The sequence below is a fragment of the Artibeus jamaicensis genome, unplaced genomic scaffold (assembly GCF_021234435.1).
Source record: "Artibeus jamaicensis isolate MK-2021 breed Jamaican fruit bat unplaced genomic scaffold, CSHL_Jam_final contig_332, whole genome shotgun sequence".
Classification (NCBI taxonomy): Eukaryota; Metazoa; Chordata; class Mammalia; order Chiroptera; family Phyllostomidae; genus Artibeus; species Artibeus jamaicensis.
The window spans coordinates 595,744-618,947 of record NW_026521788.1 but is presented as its reverse complement, the minus strand read 5'-3'; the positions used below and the strand labels follow the sequence as shown (position 1 = coordinate 618,947).

General features: G+C 40.5%; 1 protein-coding gene across 3 annotated transcripts in view; it reads left to right on the top strand.

Annotated features, from left to right (window-relative positions):
• PLCE1 (phospholipase C epsilon 1) overlaps positions 1–23,204 on the top strand; it is a 353,887-nt gene that overhangs the window by 13,560 nt on the left and 317,123 nt on the right. For all 3 annotated transcript variants that reach the window (XM_037143005.2, XM_037143006.2, XM_037143003.2), the window contains exon 2: positions 17,075–18,595. In XM_037143005.2, coding sequence (XP_036998900.2) covers positions 17,414–18,595 — 1,182 coding nt within the window. In that variant the 5' untranslated portion in view covers positions 17,075–17,413. The remainder of the gene's footprint in view (positions 1–17,074; positions 18,596–23,204) is intronic.

The window sequence follows — 23,204 nt, the reverse complement described above, 5'->3', positions numbered from 1 at the left end:
TTCTTTTCAAGTTTCTTTCTTTCTTCCAGTGATAAGCTCTGGGTTCCCTTAAAAAGCGACCTGTGGTCCAGGGTTTGTCTTTGGCTCATCCCACTTTAACATTTTTATTACATACTTGGATGAAGGCATAGAGCCTTATTTCCCACATCTTCAGGTGGCTCAAATTTGGGAGGACAACTAATACAATAGGTGATGGAATGGAGGCTTGAAGTGACCTCAGCAGGCTGGAATGTTGGGCCTTCACCAAATGGCAAGTCAGGCATCTAGCAGGTGGAGCAAAGCAGCCATGGCCAAGGAGACCATTTACAAAGTGATTCCACTAGTCTAGGTGATGGATAGAAGGGATCAGAACTGAAGTGGTGTCAATGGCAACAAAAGGGTTTAACGGTTCGGAAGAACTTTTTAGATGCATGGGTAAAGAGGGCTAGAGATGACTGGGAAGTTTCTTTTCTGGGTTCCTGGGAAAAGGGAGGTGCCGGTTAATAGGAAGGAGGAAGTTAGGTGGAAAAAGTGAATTAGAGAGGGGAAGGAGGATAGTAGTCTGGTTTTGTGCATGGGATGTTAGCTCTACTCAGCCTGAAGTTGGAAAGTCAGAACTGTAGCTCGTGGGAGAGGCTATGTCTGGAAAGAGGCATTTGGGAGTCATCCACAGAGAAGTGATAGTTGAAGCCAGGTGGGAGGGGACGGGATAGTTAAGGAGTGGCCGGTGCTATTCAGAATCATTAGCATTGTTGGCTCTAACTTGAGATAAGGTGGATAAACAAACCCTTGCCCAAGTGGGACTTGTTCCACTGCCTTCCTCAGCTCTTTAACTCATCAAAGGGAAATTCTACATAATGAAAACAATCTCATGTAATAATTTAAGGCTTTAAAAAATTATTTATTTATTTATTTATTTTTAGAGAGAGGGGAAGTATGGAGAGAAAGAAACATTGATGTGCAACAGAAACATCAATCCATTGCCTCTCACATGCCCCCAACCAGGGACCCGGCCTGCAACCTGACTGGTAATTGAACCAACGAACTTTAGCTTTGTGGAATGACATCAGCCCACTGAGCCACACCAGTCAGGGCTGATCATTTTTAATTACACAAGTAATACATCAATACATTATTGGTTGTAAAGAATGTAAACACTACAGATAAAGTAAAAGCCCCTATTAATCCCTATCCAATTCTATTTTCTTTTTGTAGAAATAATCACTGTTACTGGTTTAATGGATGTTCTTACAAACATTTTTCTTTGTATTGATATGGCTTTACCCATGAAGATATACTTTAATTTCTTTGTGTGTTTTGTTTTATGTAAGGGAGCTCATATTGTTCTGTTTTTCTTTTTGAATCCTCATCTGAGGTCATTTTTTCATTGCTTTTAGAGCAGGGGTGTCAAACTCATTTTCACCTGGGCCACATGAGCCTCACAGTTGCCTTCAAAGGGCCAAATATAATTTTTGGACTGTATAAATGTAACTACTCCTTAAGAGTTAAGCGAGAACTTGGTGCTGCCAGTGGGTAGAAACAGGGTGGAGGGCCGGATTTGGCCCAGGGGCCTTGTGTTTGCCACCTATGTTTTAGAGAGAAGGGGAGAGAGAGAGTGAGAGAAGGGGGAGAGAAACATCAATGTGAGAAAGAAATATTCATTGGTTGCCTTCTTGTATGTGGCCTGACCAGGGTATGCACCCTCACCAGGGATTGAAACTGCAACCTGGGTATGTGCACTGACCAGGGATCAAACCCACAACTTTTCAGATATGGGACATTGCTCTAATCAACTGAACCACACTGGCCACGGTGATCAGTGTTCTAGTCTATGCCTTACCTTGGGCCGCTCACTCTCCCCCAGCCCTCTTTTCTCTGTACGTTAAATTCGGTTTGGGTGTCAAATCACTCCAGAATACCTTTCCTGACTGATTCACTTCACTAACTTTGAGTTTTTAATTTAGTGTCTTTCTCCCCCATTTCACCATGACAGTCATCACCCCTCTCTCTGGGACTGAGCCCAGATGTGAAATAAACACAACACTGAGTTCATGCTTGTTAACTCAGCTGATCGGGGCAGGGATTGTCTCTGTGGTTCTTCTTCATGGTTTGCCTTCCTGGCAGATCCCTGACTTTGTAAGTAGCATCTTGTAATTTGAGCCCCATTTGAGTTATCAAGAAAACTCACTGAGGGTCCTCACTTGTAATAAATAATATGGTTGCATTCTGTTTGGGTGGTCTGCAGCATGAGCATCATTTTAGACTCCCGACAAGTCTCTGCCTAGGAGGGGTGAAGGAAGGAGGAGCCACGCCACTGTGCCGAGGTCACAGAAGAGGCCCCTCAGGTTCCTCAGGACTCCTGAACTGCCCCTTCCTCTCATGAACCCCACCTTGTGCAGTCTTTCCTCTTACAAAGCATCTTGCCATACCTGATCTCATCTGACCTTTTATACAAATTACCTTGGGGGACAGAAAGAGCTGATTAAACAGTGAAACAAATGACTTACTCCTTTATTTAATCTACAAATATTTATTGAGTTCTTACTATGTCTCCAGTGAGGCCTTGGGAAGATGGAAGTGAACAAAACCAGTACCTTCCCAGCTCTCAGGGGTTCTGGTTCTAGTGAAGGGAGGCCAACAAGTAACTAGTGTACAGATAAATAATAAATATAATTTCCAATGGTGCTAAATTATCAGGAGATGATTGGGCAGGGTACTATTACAGAAAGTGATGGGTGGGAGGGGCGGAGCAGCGGCTTTAGAGCAGGCAAAGATTTTCTGAGGAGATGACATTTGAGCTCCAATGTGGAAGGTGGGAAGGAACAGGCCGTGGGACTCCTAGGGATGTGGCTGACTTGCTGAAAGTCCAGGGTGTAGCTGGCACTGGATCCCTGAAGAAGGCTCCTTTCCTGATATTCGTTGGGCTCCTCTCTTCCCTCTCTGCCATGTCCATGGACACGCATGAGTATGTCCGGGACAGGCTGTGGGCAGGCAGGGGATAAGGCATGCCTGAGTGCACTGGGGCCTCTCACAAAGCCAGCCCAAAGCTGAAGAGCAGCAACCTGATGGCCAACTCTGCTTCACCTTGTGTCCCTTTCTCAAGGGATCTCTTAGGACTAAACCTCACCTCTTTCCAGATCAGCAGGACAGGGTGTTCAAGATACCTCCCCCAAGGCAGCTAAGAGGTTAGCATCCTGTCATTTTTTTTATTGTGATAAAAATATGTAACAGGACATTTACCATTTTAATCATTTTCAAGTGTACAGATCAGTGGCATTAAGTGCTTCACATAGTTGTGCAGCCGTCACCACCGTGCATCTCCAGAATGTTTTCATCACCCCACACTGATACTCTGTCCCCATTTAACAACTTGCCACTTAAGCCCTGTTGGATCATAGGTAGTGAGGAAATGAATGCCATTTACAAAAGCCTCTTCCTCTGACAGGTGGAGTTTCCTCGTTTTTAATGGAATATCTCTCTGTTTAGTCCAGAGACAAATGGTATCAAAATCACCTGGTTGCGGGTGGGGAAAGGGGTGGGGTGCCTATTAAAGATTCCCATCTCCCCTCCCTTTCCTGAGTCAGAGTCTCTTGAGCTAGGGCTCAAGTAAGTGTATTTTTCTCAAGTCCCCCACATGATTCTGCTGCTGATGTAAATGTGAGAATCACTAGTTTTAGCCTCATGGGAAGAACAGGTGAGGAAAAAATCTTAGCCAGGGCAGAAAAGGCTTGCTATGGGGAGGTTTCTATCTGGATTTGAGTATCTGGTTCACCAGTGGCTAGGTGAATAATTCAGGGTAAATTGCTTAATCTCTATCAATCTGTTTTCTTATCTCTGCATTGGAAATTGTGATCATAGTATGTACCTCACTACAGCTGCTATGAAGACTGAGTAAAATTATACAGATGAAGTGCTCAAGTGGGTGACTTGCATGGAAGCTCTCAGGTCTTATGTAGCATAGAGGTGAAGTGACCCAAGAGACTGCTTTACACTAGTTACGCTTTCTTAATTATGGATAAGGTGAATCCAAATTTAGTATTTCAGAAAAGTGCTTTATCTTTAGCTGCCCTCACTGTGGGAAAATAACCAAGGTTATTAGTCAAGATAGAAATCTATGTGTGTATATGCCTATATAGAGATACATATATATGCCTATATATATTGGCACACATGTGTATATGCATATATATATAGACACACACACACACATACATATATATGGACACCCAGCAGTTGAGAGGGTACAATATTTTTTATTGGAAAATGTTTTCAGAGATGGAGTCACATGGAGAAGTTCCTAAAAGGAATGGTTAGGTCTTAGTAATGCCTATACTGCCCAGGTGTGGAGATTAAGAAAGGAAATGAGGTTCTGGCACATGTCCCAGATACTTACCACCTCCCTGCTTGGGAACAAGTGCAGTTAAAGGTTGTCTAAGAATATTCTGGACGGTTGGTGCAGCAGTAGTTTAAGAGTAAGGCTCACAGCCATTCGTCAGAAAATCTTTCTGAACAGAATGTGGCTCTGCAGAAGGAAGGTGGAGGGGTCTCCGGAGTGAAGTGGGGATGAATAGGCAGGTTCAGGGAACAGAGGACTAGACCGTCCTGGCTGAGGTGGCTGTGAAAACAGTGGGTTGGAAAGGCTAGTTTTGATTAGGTCACCCTTAAACCTGGCTCCATCTGTCCTAGTTTAATAGTATAAATGATTACCTAAACCTAGCAAATAGCCCTTTGATAAATTTAAATTAGACCCAGCAGTTTTATGGACCATTTGTACCTGGCGTCTACATAGCATCTGTCATAAAGCAGGTGTTCAAAAAATATTTGTTGAATACGTGAATGAATGAATCAAATCTTTTGGTTGACCAGCCCTTGGAAGAAAGATTGAGTGATCTGGAAGTTGCTATACTCCAAGGATGTGACTGTGCTTACAAATATATCAAACAGGTGAGATTGCACTTGATTTTAGGGGGCAGGGCATGTAGTTTCCCATGATCTCCTTTTCAAAATAACACTTAGAACATTGGAGAAGGTATTGTTAACATTTATATAGATTTCATTATATCTTAAAATTATTCCTTTAGACAAAATAATATTAAAAGAAGTAGGATAAAAATGGAAAATACAGTATAATTTTAGTTCTGTAGAAGATATATATTCAATGGGGAGAAAACTGCGAAGAAGTTATAACAGCTCTGGCTGGTATAGCTCAGCGGATTGAGCGCAGGCCTGTGAACCAGAGGGTCGTGGTTTGATTCCCAGTCAGGGCACATACCTGGGTTGCAGACCAGTTCCCAGCAGGGGACACACAAGAGGCAACCATACATTGATATTTCTCTCCCTCTCTCCTTCCCTCCCCCTCTAAAAATGAATAAATAAGACTCCTGGCCAAGATGGAGGCATAGGTGGAAACACTGTGCCTCTTCGCACAACCAAGTTTAAAGACAACAAAGTTTTAGTAACAAAAACGCAGCCAAAACACAAAAAATTGAACTGTACAGAAGTCCGACAACAATGAACCGTTCAGCCTGACTGGTCAGAGGGGCAGAGTCAGCAGCAGAAGCAGGGTCAGGCAGGAAAGATCAGTGGACGGACCCAGGAGCACAAGCAGCGGTTGACGGATACCAGCCGCAGGGCGGCAACAGGCGGACCGTGTGAGGGTGCAGGGTGGCTGGCTGACCGAGGTCACGCATTTCAGCGAAGATACACCAAGCGAAGGAGCAAACAGTGAGACAGACCACTCAGGCTAGGGCCCCAGCGATGGGAATTAGAGTTTGAAAGCACCAATTGGAAAGACTTTTGGGGTTGAGGCGCTGGGAGACTTCCTTGGAGAGACTCACAGGGTCCTGGAGGGTACACAAGCCCACACACACAGGAACCAGCACCAGAAGGGCCCAATTTGCTTGTGGGAAGCAGCAGAGGGGACAGAAATCTGAGAGAGAGCAGAACAAATGCTATTGACCCCGCCCCCACATACAGTGTCATAAACCAGTGACCTGGGTGGCCCTGCCCTGGTGAACACCTAAGGCTCCACCCCTCATACATAACAGGCGTGAACAGACCAAAACATTATGGCTCAAAAACAGTTCAAAGCCCCAGATCCAATACTTCTAAGCGACCAAGAGATAGCCAAACTTTCAGATACACAGTTCAAAACACTGGTGATCAGGATGCCCACAGTACTGGTTGATTTTAGTCACAAATTAGAGGAACATATGAAGGCTAAACTAATTGAAATGAAGAGAAATGCACAGGAAACCCATAGTGATGGAAAGGAAACTGGGACTCAAATCAATGGAGTGGACCAGAAGGAAGAAAAAAATGACCAAACAGAAAAGAATGAAGAAACAAGAATTCAGAAAAATGAGGAGAGGCTTAGGAACCTCCAGGACATCTTTAAACGTTCCAACATCCAAATTATAGGGGTACCAGAAGGGGAAGAGGAAGAGCAACAAGTGGAACACTTATTTAAACAAATAATAAAGGAGAATTTCCCCAATCTGGCAAAGGAAATAGACTTCCAGGAAATCCAGGAAGCTCAGAGAGTCCCAAAGAAGTTGGACCCAAGAAGGAACACACCAAGGCACATCATAATTATATTAGCCAAGATTAAAATGAAAGAGAATCCTAGAAGCAGCAAGAGCTAAGGGGACAGTCACCTACAAAGGAGTTCCCATCAGACTGTCAGCGGATTTCTCAAAAGAGACCTTACAGACAAGAAAGGGCTGGGAAGAAGTATTCCAAGTCATGAAATCCAAAGACCTACATCCAAGATTGCTCTATTCAGCAAAGCTTTCATTTAGAATGGAAGGACAGATAAAGTGCTTCTCAGATAAGATCAAATTCAAGGAGTTCATCATCACCAAGCCCTTACTATATGAAATGTTTAAGGGACTTATCTAAGAAAAAGAAGATAAAAAATACGAACAGTGGAAGGACAACAAACTCACGGTTATTAACAACCACACCTAAAGCAAAAGCAAACTAAGAGGACAGCTAGATCAGGAGTGAACCATAGAAATGAAGATCACATGGAGAGTTAGTAACAGGGGAGTGGGAGAAGGAGAAGCGGGGAGAAGGTACAGAAAATAAGTAGCATAGATGGTAGGTAGAAAATAGATAGGGGGGAGGGCAAGAATAGTATGGGAAATATAGAATCTAAAGAACTTGAGACACATGGTCATAAACTAAAGGGGGGGAATGGTGGGGGAGGGGGTGTGCAGGGTGGGGGAGAATGAAGGGAGGAAATGGGACAACTTAATGGCATAATCAATAAAATAAATAAATAAAGTCTCTAAACAAAGAAGTTATAACAAAACTAGGGCTTACCTAATTATATTTTCTACTTTATATTTCTCAGCCTTTATTCACATTTCCTTTTTTAAATAAACATTTATTTTATGTTTTTAAAAATTTTTAAATATTTCATGTATTTATTTTTAGAGAGGGGAAGGGAGGGAGAAAGATGTAGAGAAACATCAGTGTGTGGTTGCCTCTCAAGGATTTCCAAGTGGGGACCTGACCCACAACCCAGGCATGTGCCCTGACTGGGAATTGAACTGGCGACCCTTTGGTTTGCAGGCTGGCACTCAGTCCACTGAGCCACAGCAGCCGGGGCTAAAATTTTCTACAGTAAGTATGTATAGTTTTTATAATCAGAAAAAAATGACAGGTGTCATTTGTTAAACAATTAATGTAGAATGGGATATAGCACTGCAGGCTTTTAGTTCAGGTCAGAGCAATGCTGCTTGCTTTAGAATAGACTGTGAGCTCATCAAATAGCTCTGTACTTTGGGTTAGCCTGCCCTGAAAAATAGCAAAAATGTCAAGGTATTGGCCTACAAATTAAACAAATTTAAACAACAACATTCCCAAAACTTGTTTGCTTCATTATATTTCAATCAGGTAAAAAGTATGAATAATACTATTTCTTCCCCTTTGGATGATGACTTCTCAGTGGTAAGTCAGAGGCACAGCTAAAATGAACTTTGAATTTTAATGAGGTGTTCTAGTTGCATTTTTAATTCTACTGAAAACAAGACATGAGAATGGCATCACCTGTTTGAGTTAGCCCTTGGCTTTGGCTTCCACCCCGAATTTGCTGTCATTGCTGAGGAACAGGATAATTTTTTAAGCTTGCTGACCAGACGACCTCTGAAGACCTTCATTGGTGCTGGTGTTAAATATAATGTAAATATAAGAAGGAAAATGGCCATCTTATGCATTAAAAATGTGTATTTAAAATGCTTTCCCTCTGCTGGCGCTTTGTGGGGGAACCTTCGTGAAACTAAAGTGTTATTTAGTCTGGAAATGTTTTACTTGGTGTGATGATGAAATATAGGCTAGATGCCAGGTGGTAGGGAGTGCAAGAAGCACAGCCATGAAGAAAAGAGTTTGCAGGAGCTGAATCATATCTTATTTTGATTAAATCAGGATCATTTTACGGAGAGACTGTAATGTGAGAATGTGTTAGGGTAGTAGAGTGGTTCTATTATGTTTAGCTCAACCAGAGTGAGTTTTCATCACATGTATTTTTAATTCTTTGGAAAGACAATTACATTAATTGAGAAACGACTTGTAAAATACCAGTTTGAAAACATTTAGTGAACAGGTGTGTTGATGTTGCTTAACTCTCAATTAATTAAAAATTGCTTGTAACATGAACTATAGATACTCTAGCTAAATGGTAGCCATTGGCCACTTGAGGAAGCCTGTTATATTTCTGATGTGTGGGGTGGGTAAGGCAAGGCCTTCAAGGAAGCCATTCTGGGTGCTTCCCACTTTTCTCTTCCTCTTCATTGCAAGGCTTCCAAAACTGTGCTGTGTTGACCTGGTATGAGAACTTTCTAGCACCTGTCCAGAATGGTTCTACTGCGTCTGTGGCTATTATGCTTAATGAGGGTAGAGTAACGTCAATGTGCCAGCCAGCTCACAACCTTTATCCCAGGTCCAAGAAGCAGCTAGGACTCCCTCTTCTGTTTTTTCTCTGGCTTCACTTCCCAGTGAGTGCAGAGTACTTGTTTATAGACTATGACATTCTCTGGGAAGTCTTTGCTGATGACTTGAGTCTATGCTAGTTTTTGCCATCTCTATCTTCATGGCTTTTTGTCTATTGCACAATTAGCATACACACAAGTTGAATGATTTTCCTTACTTTTTAATTGGCTGGACTATACAACTCAGTTTTGTTTTTTTTATCCTTATCTGAGGATAAGGATAAAATGCTCATTGATTTTAGAAAGAGGGGAAGAGACGGAGAAAGGGAGGGAGAGAAACATCAATGTGAGAGAGATACATCAATTCACTGTCTCTAGCATGTGCCCTGGACTGGGGAACAAACGTGTAATCCACGCATGTGTCCTGATTGGGAACTGAACCCCACAGCCTTTTGGTTTATGGGATGACTCTCCAACCAACTGAGCTATACCACCAGCCAGGGCCAATTCTGTATTTTATAGTATTAGTTCCTATCCTTAGTTTTTCTTTATGGGTCTATAGTAATGAATGATTTTCCTGTAGAAAGGGATTTTTGCCTTTCTTGTGAAGTTGTGTGGTACCTTGCACATGTGCTAAGTACTCAGTAAACTTGTAAACCTTAACAAATTATTTAGTGGCATGCATTGGATGAAATAAGGAAAATTATTATATACCAACATATAAGTACTATTCTATCCAAAGCAATAAGTAAGCAAATATTTGTTGAGCCTTTACTATTATTGTACCAGAAGGTGATTTACAAGAATTGGACATGGTCCTACGTCAGGAAGTAATTTGTGTATAATTACTTTCAGGAGATTTTTATGATGATAATAAAATATACTATTCTTTGAGGGATTGCCACTTCATAGGATTATTGTGAGGGCTGCATGAAGGCTTATGTTTCCCCATTTCACATAGAAGCTTTGCCTTAGCAAGGTTAAATGAGTTGTTTGAGGTCAGCCTGTTATTAAGTGTCACAGACAGGATCAAAATTGAGACTGATTGATTTCACTATCCTGGTGCTGTGTGGTCAGCTAAAAATGTTCAGCATCATTTGAATAGGTTTACTGCTCAGAGGTTACTGGCTAAAGGTGCAGGTGGTGCAGCCTATAGTCCACTTGAAGTTTGATATGGGCTTATGTATAGAGGGTGGGCAAAAGTAGGTTTGCAGTTGTTCATATGGAAAATATTACAATAATTAATAAGTAATAATACAGGAATAAACTTGTTTTGCATACTCACAACTGTAAACCTACTCTTTTCCCACCCTCTACAGCTGGTATTTAGCCACCACCCCTGTCAAAATATCCAGCATTTCCACCATTCTCAGAAAGTGCCTTTGCGCCATATGATGGTCTTTCCACTCCTTCTTCTCCTCCTGCAAGATTGATCTGACTCTATGTCCATTGCTTGGTTTTGCATGCTTTAGAACAGCGCTGTCCTATAGAACTTCACGATCATGGAAATGTTTTATATACCTGTGCTATCCAGTACAGTTTCTACCAGCCACATATGACTATTGAGCACTTGAAATGTGACTACTGCAGCTGAGAACTGAATTTTTAATTCTACTTAATTTAAATAAATTTTTACTTAAACTTTAATAGCCGTGTGTAGTTAGTGCTTGCTGTAATGGATAGCACAGGTCTAGAACTTCAAATAAATGGAATCATTCAGTGGTTGGCATCTTTTACACAAGCTAATGTTTTTGAGATTCATCCACATTTGTTACATAATCAAAAGACCATTTCTTTTATTGATGAGCAGTATTCCATTGTGTGAATATACCACAGGTTGTTTTATTCATCTGTTGCTAGACTTTGGAGTGGTTTCCAGTTTGATGCTTTTATGAAGAAAGCTGATATAGACATTTGAATACAAGTCAGTTTGTGGATACATGCTTTTACTTTTCTGCCTTGAGTATAATTTTGGGGTTACATGGTAAGGAATGTTTAACTTTATAAGAAATTGCCAAACCATTTGCTGAAGTGGCTGTGCCATTTTACAGTCCCACCACAATATTCCAGTGGCTCCACATTCTTACCACCTTTGGAATGGCCAGTCATTTTAATTTTAGCCATTCTAGTGGGAATGAAGTGCTCTGTTATTGTGATTTTAATTGGTATTTTCCCGATGACCAATGGTCTTGAACATTTTCTTTTCATAATCCTGTAGGTTATTTGTATTTCTTCTTTTGCAAAGTGCTTATTCAAACATTTGCCCATTTATAATAGGACTATTTTTATTATTGAGTTTTAAGAGTGTTTTTAACATATTCTGGATGTAAAATCTTTTGTTCAATATTTATATTACAAATATTATCTACCATTCTATGTCTTACCTTTTGAGGAACAGATTTTTTTACTATTTTAAAAGATGTTATATATTTTTAGAGAGAGGGAGATAGAGAGGGAGAGAAACATCGATTGGTTACTTCCTATATGAGCACCAACCAGGGACAGAACTGGCAACCCAGGCATGTGCCCATCTAGGAATCAAACCAGCAACCTTTCACTTTGCTGGACAGCATCCATCCAACTGAGCTAGACTTGTCAGTGCAGATATTTTTAATTTTGATGAAGTTCAGTATTTCCTTTATGGCTTGTGCTTTGGGGTTCATTCTGAGGAATTTTTTGGTTATTCAACTGGTTGTAAAAATTTTCTCCTATGTTTTCTTCCAGAAATCTTATAATTTTGGCTTTTACACTTAGGACTATGATCAATTTTAACTTTTATGTGTGCTGTGAGGAAGGGATTAAAGTTCATTTTTTTTGTTTTTTAATAATATTTTACAGATTGTGCTGTTACAGTTGTCATGGTTTTCCCCTTTGCCCTCCCCCTCCACCCAGTACAACTCCCTCTCTCAGGCAGTCCTCCTACCATTGTTTATGCCCATGGGTCGTGACTACTAAGTTCTTTGGCTACTCCATTTTCTATAGTGTGTTTAACATCCTCATGGCTATTCTGTAACTACCTATTTGTACTTCTTAATCCCCTCACCTCTTTGCCCATTCTCCCACAAGCCCCTCCCATCTGGCAACCATCAAAACACTCTCTATATTCATGATTCTGTCTCTGTTCTTGTTTGCTTAGGTTGTTTTTTAGATTCAGCTCTTTATAGATATGTATTTATTGCCATTTTATTGTTCATACTTTGGATCTTCTTTTTCTTAACTAAGTCTCTTTAATATTTCATATAATAATGGTTCAGTGATGCTGAACTCCTTTAATTTTTTCTTGTATGCTAAAATTTTTATCTGCCCTTTGATTCTAAATGACAGCTTTTCTGGGTAGAGCAATCTTGGCTTTAAGTTCCTCCTTTTCATGACTTTGAATATATCTTGCCAATCTCTTCTAGCCTGAAAAGTTTCTTTTAAGAAATCAGGTGACAGTCTTTTGGGAACTCCCTTGTAGGTAACTAACTTCTTTTCTCTTGCTACTTTTAAGAATCTCTCTTTATCTTGAACTTTTGGCATTTTTAATTATGTGTCTTGGAGTGGGCCTCTTTGCATCCGTCTTGTTTGGGACCCTCTGTGGTTCCTGGACTTGCATGTCTGTTTCCTTCACCAGATTAGGAAAGATTTCTTTCACTTTTGATAGAAAAATCTATTTTTTTCAAACAGATTTCCAATGTTTTTGCTCTTTTTCTTCTTCTGGCACCCCTATGATGCAAATGTTGGAATGCTTGAAGTTGTCCCAGAGGCTGCTTATGCTACCCTTGTTTTCTTGGATTCTTTTTTTTTCTTGTTGTGATGATTGGTTGTTTTTTGCTTCCTTATGTTCTATATCATTGATTTGATTCTTGGCTTCATCTACTCTACTGTTGTTTCCCATGGTGTCCTTCATTTTCTGATTGGACCTTTTTTTATGTTGGTAAGGTCCTCACTAAGCTCCTTTAGCATCTTTATAACCAGAGTTATGAACTCTTTATCTGATAGATTGCTTATCTCCATTTTGTTTAGCTTTTTTTCTGGACGTTTGATCTGACCTTTCATCTGGGTCATGTTTCTTTGTCTCTTCATTTTGGCAGCCTTCCTGTGTTTGTTTCTATGTATTAGACAGAGCTGCATTGATTCCAAGTCTTGGTAGTATGGCCTAATGTAAGAGGTGTTCTGTAGGGTCCAGTGGCACAGCCTCCCCTATCACCCAAGTTAGGTATTCACGGTACACCTTTCAGGTGGGCTGAGTACACTCTCCTCTTGTAGTTGAGCCTTGATTGCTATTGGCAGGTTAATGGCAGGGATTTACCCAGGCCAGTCAACTGCAAGGATTGGCTGTGACCACTGACCACAAACCTCTATGGTCCATGGAGGATCAGCTGTGCAGGGGGAGGGTGGTAGTGCTCTGATATGGTCTCTAGCTGTCCGCTGCATGCGCTGGCCTTGGGGTTTCCTGGGTGGTGCAGGCCAAGGTTAGCCCCCATCTGTATTTTTCTCAGGGTCACCCTGCCTGAGCTATAAAGCAATCTGAGATGGCTGTTGCTTGTGCTGGGCTTGGAGATTCCCAGGAGAAGCCAAACTATAAATCTAGGCTGGCTGCCACTGGTGCCAGGCTTACGGCTCACTGAGGCTAACTGTTGCTTATTTGGGAGGATTTAGGAAGTTGTGAAGCATGAGCTAAGACCAGCCCTTCATACGGAAAAGCAGCTTGGGAGGGCCCCTAAGTTGGGTGGGGCAGAATCTCTGGGGATCCCCAAGGTGGGTCAAACATTGTTAGCCAGTTTGATGGAGTCTCGAATTGGTACCAGTTTACTGTCTCTATGAGGGGAGCGTTTAGGAAAAGGACAGTGGTCTCTGCTCACCGTGATGACAGACACTTCAGTTTCTCCCAGTATGCCACCGATGTCTATTAAGATGCTACCTGGTCCTGGAGCTCAGAGGTAGTGAGTCTGAGTAGGTGAGTCCAAATGTAGGTTATTTAAGAGGAACTCCTTGGGGCTCTGGAAGTTTCTTCCACCAACTCAATCCCCACTGGCTTTTTTAGCCCAAAGTTGTGGGGATTTATTTTCCTGGCACTGGAACCCTGGGCTGGGGAGTCTGGTTTGGGGCTGGGCCTCCTCACTCCCAAGGTATTCCCTCCCAGATTTTTATCCACAACACATGGGTATGGGACCAACTTGTTCTGCATCTGTGCCCCTCTTACCAGTCTGGATGGATTTGGTTTCTTTAATTCCATAGTTGTCAGATTTCTATTCAGCTCAATTTCTGGTGGTTCTGAGTGATGACTGTTCTATATTTTAGTTGTAATTTTGATGTGGTTGTGTGAAAAGGCCAGCCATGTCTGCCTACACCACCATCTATACTTGAAGTACCGAGTTTGTATTTTAGATTCAGTTTTTGATAGTTGTGCATTTGTTGCCATTTTAATGTTCCTACTTGTGATCTTTTTTTTTTATATAGGTCCCTTTGACATTTCATATGATAATGGCTTGGAGATGATGAGTTTTTTTAGTTTTACTCATCTGAGAAGCACTTTATCTTCCCTTCAATTCTAAATAATAGCTTTGCTGGATAGAGTAATCTAGGTTGTAGATCCTTGCTTTTTATCACTTTGAATACTTCTTGTTAGGTCCCCTCTGGCCTGAAAAGTATCTTTTGAGAAATTAGCTGACAGTCTTTTGGGGACTCCTTTGTAGGTAACTCTTTGCTTTGCTCTTGTTGCTTTTAAGATTTTCTTTATCTTTAACCTTTGGCATTTCAATTATGATGTGGTATGTTCCTCTTTGGGTCTATCTTATTTGGGACTTTCTGTGCTTCCTGGACTTGTATGTCTATTTTGTTCACCAAATTAGGGAAGTTTTCTTTCATTATTTTTTCAAATAAGTTTTTATTTTCTTGTTCTCCCTCTTCTCCTTCTGGTACCCCTATGATTCAAATGTTGGTATGTTTGGAGATGTCCCAAAGGCTCCTTATTTTATTCTCATTTTTCTTAATTCTTTTTCTTCTTGCTGTTTTGATTGAATGCTCTTTTCTTCCTCATGTTCAAAATTATTGATTTGAATCTTGGCTTTATCCCCTCCACTTTGGTTCCCTGTGGATTTTCTCTTATTTTACTTAATGAGTCCTTCATTTCTGCCTACGTCTTTTTTATGCTGTTGCAGTACCCAATGATTTCTTTGAACATCTGTATAAGACATGTTTTGAACTTTGCGTCTGATAGGTTGCTTATATCCTTTTCATTTAGTGCTTTTCCTGGACTTTTGCTCTGTTCTTTCCTTTGGGCCATTTTTCTTTGTCTCCTCATTTTGGCAGCTTCCCCGTGTTTGTGTCTGTGTATTAGGTAGAGCTACTTTGACTCCCTGTTTTAGTAGCATTGCCTATGTAGCAAAGGCACCTATAAATTGTGTGAGGTGGAACCTTAGGTAGTCACTGGGGTTAGGCAGCCTGTTTCACCACTTTATGGCTTTGTGTGGGGTAGGGCTCAGAGAGGGTACAGTGGCACTGCCTGGCCTCTGGAGATTGCCCAGGAGGAAGCTATCTCCCCAGCACTCTCCCCCTTAACATCAATTTCACTTCCTCCCCTTCTCCCCATATGCCACTTGTGCCCTAGTGCTGATAGCAGAGAGGGTAGGTATGCTTGTGGGTCCTTTAGGAGCAGTCTCTTGAGAATCCCACAGTGTTTTCCACTGCCCCAAGCCCCACTGGTTTTTACAGTCAGAAGTTATGAGGACTTATCTTCCTTGCCCCGGAACCCTTGGCTATGTGGTCTATTCTGGGGATGGGATTGCTCACTCCTTAGGTATCCCTCCCAATTTTTATCTGTCACACGTGAATGTGGGACCACCTGTTCTACTCTTTTCACACCTCTCTGTGCCTTTGTTGTCTTAGTTGTAGTTTTTGCTCTAGTTGTGCACAGAGATGAAGTGTGCTTACCTACACATCCATCTTAGCCAGAAGTCTGACAGCCTACTTTTAAATAATGTTATTTCAATTCATGTCTGTAGTAATCTTAATAACTGTACATTTCTATTTTTATTCTCTTGACCTTTGTGCTATTGTCATACTTTGTACTTGTACATTAGTTAGAAACCCCATGTTATTATTTTTGCTTGAAATGGTCAGTTATCTTAAATTATTTAAAAAGTAAGAAAAATTGCACTTACCCACATATTTATATGTTCCATATTCTTTATTCCTTTGCATAGATGCTACGTGTTATTATTTTCTATCTCACTTGTACTTCTGTTTGCTATTATTTTTCTTCTGCCTAAAGAACTTTCCTTACCCTTTGTTGAATGCAGGTTTCTAGTGATGAATTCTTTCGGCTTTTGTAAGCCTAAAAAGTATTTTATTTTTGGTTTCAAAGATATTTGCTGGGTATAGAATTCTAAGTTGGCAGTATTTTTTCTTTTGAGTATTTTAAAGATTTTTTGCATTTTCTTCTGGCCTGTATTATTTCTGATGAGAAACCTGCTACCATCCTTATCTTTGCCCCTTGTACTGAGTTTGTCTTCTTTCTCTAGCCTCCTTAACCTTGTTGAACTCTCAACATTCTTATTTTTTTTAATCAGACACACCATTGGGTTCTACCTAAAATTTACATTTCTCCCCTATAGCCTAGAAACTCTCAAGCTGTAAGCTAGGGCATTTGTAGGGCTTTAATTACTTTTTTCTTCCTTCAGGGATCACTATTCTGTGTTGCCTATTGTTCAGTCTCTGAAAATCACTATATCATTTAAAAAAATTTTTTTTCAGTTTAAGTGAAAAGGATAAATTTGGTCCATGTTACTCCATTTTGACTGGAAAGAGAAGTTCTGTGGTATTAAATCAGAAATATAAATACCTAAAACATTAAAATTAACCTCCTTTTTATCTTTTATAATTTAAATTTTTTTCATTTACAGTTCACATATTATATTAGCTTCAGGTGTGCAGCATAGTGATTAGACACTTGTATAACTTATGAAATGATCACCCCCAATAGGTATAGTCGTCTGACACTAAACACAGTTATTACAATATGTTCCCTATGCTGTACTTTATATCCCCATGACTGTAAAATTAACTTCTGATTGTAAAACCTCTTCCCCAGACTTGGTTGTATTTTGCATTAGTTTAGAATTATGAGTTCACTAAAAAATTCATTTAATTCCATAGTGACATATCCCTTTTTCTTATAGGAAATGTTCAAACTGGATTTCTAAGTCATTTCAAGTCAGTGATGGATCAGAAGTTGCAACCCCAAATGGCAGTCTTCAAAAGAATTGCTTTAAATAACAGAGGAAAGAAAATTGATCTACCACTCTAAAAACCTGATCTAGAAAAACATTGCACATGACAGGAAGTAAAAACTAGGGAAATTCATCTGGCTTTTAGTGTACCTGAGTCAAAGGAACTGTCTCTTTGTTTCTCAGAGGAATTTTACATCTGAGACCATTTTAATAACCAACCGTTTTATCTTGACATGATCCCCAGGGAGGAGAAACAGAGCTGTAGGTAAAGCCTGTGTGCTGGTCAAGATGACTTCTGAAGAAATGGCAGCTTCTGTTCTCGTACCTGTAACTCAGAGAAAAGAGGTGTCTTCAAAATCTGCTGTAGATGAAACTAGTGAAAAGGTCTCGGACGTCAGTGTTCCAAAAACACACACTTTCAGGCAGAGTGGGCAGACTTCTCATACCATCTCAAAACTGAACAAACTTAAAGAAGAATCTTCTGGAAGCAACTTGTCTAAGATTCTCTCAATCTCAAGAGAGAAAATAATGAGTGATGAGAACTGTAATGAAAAGTGCTGGGAGAAAAGCGTGCCACATTCTGTGGAAAACCTTAACTGCAACATCATATTGGAAAATGATCTGCGTGGTCTTCCTCAGAGCCAGTTTTATGAAACATGTGACTCTGTCACAGAGGAAACTGGAATTTCTTCTTCACTGGAAAGAAAAGTGTTCCCTGGAATTCAACTGGAAATAGATGAACCTCCCATGGCCGTTAGTCCCTTAGGAAATCAGTCGGCGATCACAGAGACTGGTAGGGCACACCCCGAGAGCAAAGTGGAGCTATTTCACTTTCAATACAAACTTGACAGAAGAATGCCAGATACTTTCTGTACCCTATCAGATAACTTGATTTTGGATGATTGTGGAAACTGTGTTCCGCTGCCTGATGTTGGTGGGGAACAAAAGAAAAATTATATGGCATATACTTGTAAACTAGTACAGTTGGCAAAAAGCTGTGATAATGAGAATGGGCAGCTACAGTGTGATCATTGTGATACCTTGAATGATGAATACTTGTGCTGCGAAGGTTCCTGCCAAAAGGCCAGTGTGGTACGTTCCAGTGACAGCTTTTGCAGGGAGAATTTTACTGATAGTACATCTTCCAAGACCTTTCTGAGCCATTTTGAAGACTTCCCTGATAATTGTGAAGATGTAGAAGATTTGCTGAGAAGTAAAAAGGAGCGGTCCACTTTGCTAGTGAGAAGATTTTGTAAAAATGACAGGGAAGTTAAGAAATCTGTGTATACTGGGACAAGGGCAATTGTGAGAACTCTACCTTCTGGTCACATTGGACTGGCAGCTTGGAGTTACATTGATATGAAGAAAAGTGGTCTCTTATTGCCTTGTGGGAGAGTAACGGGCCAGCTGTCAACAGTGGTGGTCAGGCAAGATGGAAGCCAAAGTCTGCCAGAAGCCCAGTGGTATTCGGTAAGAGTTAAAGTTTCTTTGGATCATTTTTGAAGCTTGATATTTCAAAATCTGAATTTTCATTGTCTTAATTCATGGAAAATTTTAAATTCTGTCAAATTATGATTCATAGGGGAAGTATTTGTATAGTTACCAGAAACAAGTAGACCTAACAGATACTCCAATTGATAGCCGTCAAGTTTAAGTTAACTCTGCAACAATATAAGTAACAAAATACAAATACACATGTCATTAGGAGTGGAGAAATTACAGAGAGTCCCTGGCTACTGTGTGTGGAATTACAGAACAGAAACTCCCGGTAGTGGAAAAACTCCATCAGCTGAAAATATAGTTGTGTCCTTTGGAGATACATGCCTATGCCTTCTTTTGTCGTGTTTTTAGTTGGCAAGGCCTAAAAAAATTTAAAATCCAGTTTTGTCCATTTTCCAACCAGTGTTCCCACTTTCCTCCCTCTTAACCTTTTTTGTCCTATGGACCTTCTTTGGCAATTTGGTGAAGCCTTCAGACTCAGAATGCTGCTAAATGCATCAATGAAATACAAAGCATTATAAAGGACACAGATTATGTGGATGTACATTTATCAAGATATTTTTTGAAATTGTGACATAGCAGAATAGGTGCTTCTTTGTTAACACACTAAACAGTGGCATCCAGTGATAAGCTAACTGCCATAATTTCAAAGTAGTGAGGAATCTAAATTTAAAGTAGGGAGTGGTTTGCCTGGGGCTTTACTAGTTTGATCATCCTGAGAAACCTCTCAGTTCTGGGCAAACCAGGGCAGTTGGTCACACTGAACATAAATATTATTTTAGGGTCTCTACTATGACTGTAATATATGGAAATATTTGTGATTTCTATTGCTGACTGGATCACAGAAACTGCTACTACTACTGGGGTTTGTTTCCTGTATTCATAATTGAAGAAAATGCAAAATTTCTAGCTCTTGCATTGTAGTGTTTCACAATTTCCTCAAACCTGGCCCTGTGAATAAATACCATATCTAGAAAAACATTCTTTTTATTGAAATATAACTAGCATATTTTTACTTTCATCATCACCAGTCATGATAGGTAATATATATTGTGCATATACTTTTGCCAGGCACTGGGCCAAATAATTTATTCTTGATTTCATGCTATCATCTCAGCTGCTCCTGGTACTGGTGTGATTATTAACCCCATTGAATTATTAAGAAAACAGTCTCAGAGAAGTAATGTGCCTCACCCAAAGTCATTTAGCCAATAAGTGGTGTAGTTAGGATTAGAATTCAGGCAGCCCACACTCTTAGTTCTTCAAGATCCAGAAAGAAATAAAATTTAGGGTAAGCTTTTAACGGAACAGACAAGTCCTGTTCATTTTAGCATTTGTTGACTTGCTTGCCACACTCACTGATATCTCAGTCTTGGTATGTCAAACTTGGCTGTGTTTGCTCTGGTAGTTCTAGCCCTGGTTACATATTAGAATTAGAGTTTCCAGCCCCCCATCTCCCAGACCCTCTGAACCAGAATCACTAGGGTAGGGCTCAGCGTGAATATTGTTTTCAAAACGTTCTCCTGGTGATTCTATGATTCTGTGGAGTTGAGAACCATTCACCCGGAGCTTAAACCGAGCTCTTTGGTCTTCATCAGGACATTTTGGAAATACTTCTTTTCCCCTAAAGAAACAGACACTGCCTGGTCTCTCAGAGTGTCAAGGGCAGGACTGGGAGCCTGCCCGAAAAGAAACAGCCTGCAGGCCCTTCTCTCTGTGCATCCAGCCTACCCTTAACCTCAAGAAGTGTTAGTGGTTTGTTTTTGCATTTTCACCTGATACCTCATGAAACCTGAGTCACAAAGTGTCAGTTACTCACATGCTCCCCAGCTCTTCTGACTGAGTTCTGAATTTTGTCCGTGCAGGGAAAAAGGAGTTCATCACAGCATTGTGTCAGCCCACTTAAAAATGCAGCGATTTTTAAACTCACATTCAAGTGAGGTGAAGTAGATTGCTGGAGAGCCATTATCATAGTTCCCCCACATACTTACACAGGCATGAGGGCCGAGAATCTGGTGTAAATTGCAGTGTAATTTTTGGCATGCTTGTTCTCCTCCTCCAGTTCCTGGAGCCTGGTGCTTCTTCTGAGAACATTCTGAAGTCCCCAGCTCAAATCTGCCCCTTTCTGTCAGTCAGACACGCTGGAATGGTAATTTCCAAGGAAAAGAATAGAAGAGATGATGCAAATTACCTCCTCCCTGCTTCTGGTCTCTGGAGGCTGGGAGAGGTTGCCATCCGTCTGTCAGAGTGAACTCCAGAAACTTCTCTTTCCTCTCTGACTGGGTTTCTGGGAAGCTGTGGGCATTTTTATTAAACCTTAACATGAAGCTGGGGAAGCAGCCGACTGTTCTCCTGTTTTTTAAATAATATTTGTTTTTTTTTAAATTTTTTAATTTATTTATCTTTAGAAGGGAAGGGAGGGAGAGAGGGAGAGAAATATCAATGTATGGTTGCTTCTCATGCATCCCCTGCTGGGAACTGGCCCCTGCTGGGAACTAGCCTGCAACCCAGGCGTGTGCCCTGACAGGGAATCGAACTGTGATCTTTTGGTTCGCAGGCCTGTGCTCAATCCACTGACCTACACCAGCCAGGGCTGTTCTCCTATTCTTTCTCAAGGGAGATTTCTGAAAGGAAGAGACCTTTCCAAACATCCATACCATGGCAGGAATCAATCAGTATTATTTGAAGTATGGCATTCTCACTGTATCTTGTTTGTAGTTTTGAGGCTGGTAGAAATCCTAACAAGTTGTGCAGGTGAATTATAGCCACTTTGCCCTATATCCTATAAATTGCTTCCTTCAGCTAAAAAATGCAGACTTGTGGTTCTGGTTTTCTGGTTATTTCAGGTGTCCCCCAATCAGATTGTAAATTTTATAAGGGCAAGGAATGGCCCCACCTTTTATCCACTCTTCATAATGCAAGCATAATGCCAAGTATGTAGTAAACAGGAGAATGTCATGCTAAGAACCAGGGTCTCTGGAGTCAGTTGGCAGTGCCTGGTGAAGAGTGAGTGTCACTACTCTGGCTCTGGCCATTTATGACATGCTTTGTCGTGAACATGTCCCCACCCTCTCCTCTTGGTAGCTTCTTGAACAGGGGAAGTTTTTAGCAGGATTAATTTGAATGTATGTCCCTCAGTCTGTGGTGTGGTCATTTGAACAACTGTTCCTACACATTTAAAGAATGTGTTATTTGTCCAATTAGGGGTTTTTTGGGTTTTTTTTTTTTGCCTCACTTAAAATTTTTTTTCCTTGGTGCCTCTGTCAAAATGACCCAATTACTTTCTATTTGCACAGCTGTACAGAGGAGAATGGATTTGAATGGGGGACATTAATGAGAATTAATGCTGGCTGACTGACTAATCATATTGGTATCCTCCTCCCTCTGCTTATAAAAAATTAAAACCCTATCCCTTATTTAGTTACAGCCACACTCCCTCCCTCCTGCTTTCAATTTATTGGCTCAACAAGACAGTATATTTTGGCAAATGGCTAAAGTCTCCAGGTTAAAGATTGGTTAAGAGTGTTTTTATTTAAAAAAAATTTTCTCCCTTCCTGAATTTTGGGAAATTTAGATACTAGAGTTATTCTGAATGCGAAGTACAAGAAGTTCCTGCCTCTGCTGGAATCATTCATGTAACCTGAGTTCTGCATGCACTGAGTGATGGAACGTGGAGGAAGTGAGGGTAGCCAGGGCAGAAGGTCCATCGGCTCCTGTAATTACACTCTATTTATTTCCCTGCCTTGAATCACAACAGGATTTAATGTACAACAATATGTACAGCAACACAGGGGGGAAATGAGGTGTTATTTTAAAAGTGAGAATAGAAAAACTATAAATTAAAAAGGAAAGTCAAAACCAGCTTCTATGTTACTAGTTTCTTTTCTGTTTTTTTCCTTCTAAAATGTATTTTTCTTTACATTTTTTACTTTCTAATATAGAAAATTAAACTTAAGAGGCAATGGAAATTTTTTGAGTGTTTAACATAAATATCTTTGTTGGTATATATGTCCTTGATTCTTTATTTTCTGTTATGTATAAAGGGACCAACCGATTATGAATTCATTTTCTAAGTTATAACTTTTATGGGTTATCACATATCCGTTGAGCCCTGCCTTTCAGTGTTGTAATTGATGGCTGTTGAAATAGCAACATGTCTTATTTTCTTGTCTGGAAATTTGGTCTCCCTACATCTTGGGTGCACTTTGGACCTTGAAATAATTAAAGTTCCACAGACTGCACAGACGAAGCTGAAAGCCTGTGCTTGGTGACATGCCAGGCCTCCTTTTCCATGACTAAGTTTATGTCAAGTTCATGACATGGGTATAGGATGATGCTGGCCCCTTCATGCTGAGCGTAGTGACAGGGAATCCAGCTCCCGGCCAGTCCCTGAACAGTTTAGTCATGTCTAGTGCATCAGTGGAAAATATGATGGGCTGTCAGAAGCCAGCTTTGTGTTAATTGGATAACTTTCACTTATTAGCTGCATTGGGATAGTTTAGGGTAAATGTACGTCCACAATTTTTACAATGGTTACACCAGCTTTTTGTGTAGGATTTGGCAAAAATAAAAAACAAAA